Source organism: Asparagus officinalis, chromosome 3 (genome assembly GCF_001876935.1).
Source record: "Asparagus officinalis chromosome 3, Aspof.V1, whole genome shotgun sequence".
Classification (NCBI taxonomy): domain Eukaryota; kingdom Viridiplantae; phylum Streptophyta; class Magnoliopsida; order Asparagales; family Asparagaceae; genus Asparagus; species Asparagus officinalis.
In genome coordinates, this window is record NC_033796.1 from 18,771,735 (window position 1) to 18,778,158 (window position 6,424).

The 6,424-nt window shown below is 37.9% G+C and overlaps 1 protein-coding gene across 1 annotated transcript in view; it reads right to left on the bottom strand.

Moving 5' to 3' along the window:
• The window catches only part of LOC109833247 (vesicle-associated protein 4-2-like), a 15,325-nt gene continuing 14,471 nt past the window's right edge, over positions 5,571 to 6,424 (bottom strand). The window contains exons 5-7 of the mRNA XM_020400849.1: positions 6,141 to 6,218; positions 5,939 to 6,058; positions 5,571 to 5,839 (exon numbers count right to left, since the gene is read on the bottom strand). Coding sequence (XP_020256438.1) covers positions 5,780 to 5,839; positions 5,939 to 6,058; positions 6,141 to 6,218 — 258 coding nt within the window. The 3' untranslated portion in view covers positions 5,571 to 5,779. The remainder of the gene's footprint in view (positions 5,840 to 5,938; positions 6,059 to 6,140; positions 6,219 to 6,424) is intronic.

Below are 6,424 nucleotides of genomic sequence, written 5' to 3' on the forward strand. Positions count from 1 at the left end.
TAAGTATAAGAGTATAAACTGCTCCTTCTCACACTCCAAAGAGTATATGAGTATAAACTGCTCCTCGATACTCTAATAGGTATATGAGTCTAAACTATTTCCTTTCTTCCACGGGAAGTTCCTGAAGAGTGCCATGCGTGGTATTCTTAAGGATAACCCGATCATGCAGCTGATACAATGACAAACCCAGTTTCGTAAGAAAAGCTGAGGGTGGATGATTCATGTAACGGGATGATTCATGTAACGGGAAGTTCCCAGAAGAATACTACACGTAGTATTCTTAGGGATAGCCCTATCATTACAAAAAGGTGATAAACACTAAACCCCCACTGTGATTTCCAAACACTCTTTTGCTGAGACGAGATTTGATCACCTCATTGGATCAATCTTCCCTCACAAAATTCCCATTAGTATTTGACGACTCACAGTATTCCATCACAAAAATCCCCCACCGATCAGACTAATTGACGGTGGGATCACCAAAATTCTTTCCGGTTTAACTCATTCAAACTTCCGTTATGTTCGTGCACTCGACACTTTCATGGTTAGAGTCCGGATATAATGCTTGGAATTTTGATCTGTCAATCTTTGATGAATTGTCAAACCCCTTCGTGTTAAGTCCTTATCACTTGACACTAAGAACCCCTACTGAGTGATTTATACAAGTTAACACTCACACTGTGATTTGTACTCACACTCTCACTGTCCATTTGGTCAAACCTTCCTACAGTTAGGACCACAACCAAAATCCCCTCTCGATTCCTTCAACGAACGAGAGGTCCATTTTCAGATTGAGCGCTGAGTGATTTGTACAAGTCAACACTCACACTGTGATTTGTACTCCCACTCCTACTGTCCATTTGGTCAAACCTTCCTACAGTTAGGACCACAACCAAAATCCCCTCTCGATTCCTTCAACGAACGAGAGGTCCATTTTCAGATTGAGCGATCAAAACATCCTACAGTCAGGATCGTCTCAAACCTCCCACTTGGTCAAACCTTCCTACAGTTAGGACCAAAACCAAAATCCCCTCTCGATTCCTTCAACGAACGAGAGGTCCATTTTCAGATTGAGCGATCAAAACTTCCTACAGTCAGGATCGTCTCAAACCTCCCACTTGGTCAAACCTTCCTACAGTTAGGACCAAAACCAAAATCCCCCTCTCGATTCCTCCAATGAACGAGAGGTCCACTTTCAAATCGAGTGATCAAACCTTCTTACAGTTAGGGTCACCTCAAACTCCCGCTTGGTCAAACCTTCCTACAGTAAGGACCAAACCCTCAATTCACTCTCGATAAACGAGAAATTCACCTTTAGTTCGGTAATCAAACCTTCCGACAGTTAGGATTATCCGAATTTTTTGATTCTCGGAGTGGAGATCCCACTCCTAGTTTCACCTTTTCAGATTCTGGGGGTTGAGATCCCACCTCGAGTCTCCTTTCCAACTGGAGATAGAATATAAAATTCTTCCTCTTCAGCTTTGGGAGATAGGATATAAAATTCTTCCTCTCCCGCATCGGGTTCGTCTTTGCCCCGGGAGAAGACCCTAATTTTTCAAACTCCTAAAATCCGTGCTTCACAAGCACGGGGAATTTTATCCCGAATCCTGAGCAGGGATAAGTCAGCGCCTAACACGCATCGCCGTTTAGTCTGTTCACGTGAGAAAGATGAAGTCTACGTATTCAATATCGTAGCACTAAAAGAGTTAACTCTTTTAGCATAACGTTACATGCGGAACAGATTTAAACAATCCGCATGCTAGCCCGACTTAAACGGTAGTCAGTAAAGGCACATCAAACCCGTTGACAGCTGAGGGTTTGCCAAAAATCCTATATATGCGAAAGTCACTGATGCACCAGCCCCATTAGTTGGTCTTGTGACTTAGACATCCAACAAATTCGGGATAAGATCCACATGTGCAGATGAATCAGCTTTAATAGTTGGTCCAGCAGCCCAATATTTGGGACCGCCACCCTCCAACACCTTAAGAGCTTAAACTGTGGAGACTCCGAAAAGTATAAGAGTATAAACTGCTTCTCAATCCTCCGACCGGTATAAGAGGTAAATGCATTTAATAAAAATTCTAACATAAGCTTGTTCATAATAAACATCTTTTTATCATGTTTGCTCCACTTGGATTTCTCCAACGTGGGCACAATATAAGCACAATTAATGATTTCTCATAAATCGATATTTTTAGATTGAACAAATATTTTGAATCTAAAACACCATTGAGCATAGGGGAAAACATTGAATTTAGGAGCAATACTAGAATCATAGCCTAAACAAGATGCATCATTCATATCCATAATTTGTAAAAAATATGCAAGCAAGATGCAAATGTAATCAAAACAAGATTAGCACAGAAAAACCGACCTGGTTTCAGCCCTGTCGCTGAAATCATGTCGGTTTTGTTAGACCCTAAAGGGGGGGGGGGGGGATTAGGGTTTTATGCTAATCTAATCCGATTAAATACCAATTAAAACTAATTAATAAGTTATCCTAGCAAGTATGAAATACAACAAGAATATAAGCTAGGATAAGCAATATGAACAATGAGATATATCCTATATGATAAAGATATATGCAAGGATATATAAACAACACAAGAGTAAATAATCTAAATAATATAGTGGATGAGATAAATGAGTAATGCACAATTGGCGATATAAGATGAATGCAAAAATAAATACGTCAAAGCACACTCAAACACAATCAAATGATCACGGAGTTCGGACCTTCCGTCCTACGTCTCCGCTCCCCACTCCCGGGGAGAAATCCACTAACACAATCCCGTTTATACAATCACTATGTAATCACACCTCACACACTAAGTGTTGGTCCTAGCCCGTGTCCTCCTCCTCAAGTGCTCGGTTACAACCTCTCCCTAGGCACGTCAACCGACGCCACTCCTCTTGGGACGATCCCCGACTCTCACCACACACTCCTCACTCGGTGTACAAGTGTATTACAAAGTGATTCTCATGACAAGCACAAATTAACAAATGATTGTTCTCAAAACAAGGTGAGAACTCAATTAAGCACAACTCTTAGTCACGAACCCACAACCCCAAATTATACTATGTATGAAAATACAAACAACCCTAAATTATACTATGAATGTAAATACAATAAGCTCAATAGGTTGTGTGTGAACAAAGAGTATCAATAAAACGATTAAACTCAATATAGAAATCTAGCTTATGGAAATTTAGATCAAAACAATAAATAGCTAGAATTGAGTTTAAGGAAAACTTCTCTATAGATCAAGAGTGGAGGGAGAAGAGTTGGATGCCCAAACACCAATAGATGATCTCCTCAAGCTTCTTGTTGAATTGAATCACAAAAACCGAAACACTCAAATGCTTAAAAGCTTCTTAAAACAAACTTAAACAAACACTAAACAAGTTTAAACCCTTGTTAAAACCTTTTGTTGGAGTGCAACGGATCTATTGTCGGTCGACCGAAAATTCCGTCGGTCGACCGATGAGAGCAAAAACACGAAGAAAACTTTCTGGACTAACGTCGGTTGACCGGAAATTCTGTCGGTCGACCGATTTGAGCTCTCGGTCGACCGGACCGGTCGACCGATGACTCTCTGGAAAAATACTGACGAATGGTCAATTGACCGGTCGACCGTACCGGTCGACCGAAAACAGACATTTCAGAAAACAAAGCTGATTTTAAAACACTGTTTAAAAATATCAAATAAATTCCAAAAAATGTAAAACTTTGGGGAATGATTGTAGACATGATAATAAACATGCTACAATGACTGGTTATCAAAAAGGACTTCCCAAATGAAAAATATCATCATTTTACAAACTAGTCCAAAACATGAAAATATGAGATACTTGAATTTTGATGTTTTGACATAAACCAACTTTTGAAACTTTGTGAAATGTTTTTGTAGACTTAGTAAAACATGTATAAACTGATATTGAAGTCTATAAACTAAGAATACAATATTTTCACAAAATTGCATATTCTATGCAATGTTTTCAAAAACATAATAGAAAATATGAAATATAGAATTTCATATATATAACCATAAAAACTCAAAACATATGTATGTATATATATAACTATATATATATGCATAGAAACCAAAACTTATATATATATATATATATATGACTATATATATATATACGAAGAAACCAATAAATGTGTGTGTATAGATAATTGAGCTTAGAGTATATAACACACATAATATAAATCCTAAACTAAATTACCCAAGCTAGATCTTGATCTTCAATAAGCTCTTCTAGGTAATCTCGCGGATGAAGCTTTAACTTGGATCTTGAACTTTGAATAACAAGGCTTCACCGACATTCCGCCAACCTCCTTTGGATATGATCGTTGAAGCTCTATTACATCCATCCTCCAACTACGTTGTTTGTCTATAATAAATAAGAAAACACAAATACTAGACAAACAACATTAGTAGTAAATTGTTTGTAAATCATCATCAAAACAAGAAGGCCAACACCTCCTGGTTTAGAGTGAGCGGGACTTACTTCTTTGATCCTGGGTGTGGGAATGGACTCGAGCTGACCCAAGACCCGCATAGGGGCAAGGCCGGGTCAGCCTATGGGGTTTTTTTTCCAAAATTTTTCATTTCTAATCTCTAAACTATATTAACTTTGTATTGGTATTTATTAACTTATATTTTAATTATTATTATTTTCCTATTTCACTCTTTATTTAAAATGATACATACACACACAAAGATAAATATCATATCAAAAAACATCGCAAGCACAAATATATATGCGGTTCAGACTTTGAAGAAAAACCTACGTCCACAGGAAGTTAATAATTTTTCTTTAGTTTAAATTTAAATTACAAATAAAAGATGAAATTTTTTTGTTAACCATTAATGTTCAAGGGACCAAATTCCTCCAAGTTATATTCATCAAATTCTTTAAGGAAAAGTGTTGTTTGCTCTCATTGTGACCGTTCTTCTACATTGAGCTCGGTTAATGATGGGTCGAGCCTATTTCTCTGGTCTCGGTTTTGAGGTTGGACCCAGCCCGGCCCGTGACCCGAATATATCACTAACTTGCAGGTCGGACTGGGTCATGACCCACGGCGGTCTGGGGTCAGCCCGCGGGTTGACCCCACCGATGCCCAACCATCGCTGGAAGTGCCAATTTTCATCACTCTGGCACATACAGGTACGTAGAAAATTAAGAATCTGGATGGAAATTACATAATGACTCATAAGCACCACAATCTTTTCCAACGGCATAAAAAAACTTACAGAGGCAAGTAACATTCATCCCTGCAATTTAAGGCACTGTTCCATGCAAAATATCCTACATTTTCCAATTTCACGTTACAAAGGTAAAGCCATTCGATACGCATTGCTTTAGAATTGTGGGAGCGTGAGGAGAACATTTAAATCAGACTCTTTGCTACCATAAATACTCCATTCAAATGATCAATTTTACGATAAATCACTCAATATATGATGAAAATTAATAACTTATTACTATCAGTTATAAAAAAACTGCACTAGAGAGATCCACATCACAAAATATCGCTGGAGATAAAACATGCAGGATATGGTCAAAATAATTTATTTCTTAATAGACAAAATCCCATTATCTACAAGCAGTATTATATTCCTAATTCCAGCACCACAATCTCAAAGGCTAATACTACCAAAGCTCATTATTGTTTCCAGATTACCCCCATCGAAATACTCCCCAAGTTATCCATTTCACCATTAAATGATTTCATTAAAGCAGAACAACAACAGCAAGCCAAACTTTACACAGAATCAACTCCTTCAACTTGCTGCTGGGCAAGGTACCTTTCTCTCCGTTCTTTCTACAGAAAATGAAAAATAAAATAAAACGCAGAAATACAGGTTACTACTCATGGGCATAATAGAATTAAGTAGGCCAAAACTTCAGGAAATTTATTTACCCATTCATCGATGACGAGACCTTCACCAACAATTTGGGGACCAGTGTCCTCAGCAGGCTTCTTACGTGATTCAAGCGCTGCTTCAGCTTCAGCAAGTTGGCGCTTCAATTTCTCCAATTGCTTCAGATATAAATTTTATAAATTAATAATTTTCACAAGAGAAATAAAGTTTTGCATTGCAAAAGAATAAATGTCAGCTTACAGGAGATGGGCGTTGAATATCCAAGAATACAACCCTAAGAATTTGCTCAACTGAAATCTGATCCTTTTGCTCGTCAAACTGCGAAAGAAATGTATCAGCTTAAAATGAAAAGAAGAAGAATAATTACCGCATACGACAAATAACAGTAAAGATACTCTCGAAAAGGATATACTGATTTCACATGGGAAAAACCCAGTGCAGCATGCTATCAATTTTGTTTATTTGTAATTTGAGGAACATAAGAGTATAAGAGAGAGAGAAAAAAAGAGGGGGGGGGGGGGGGG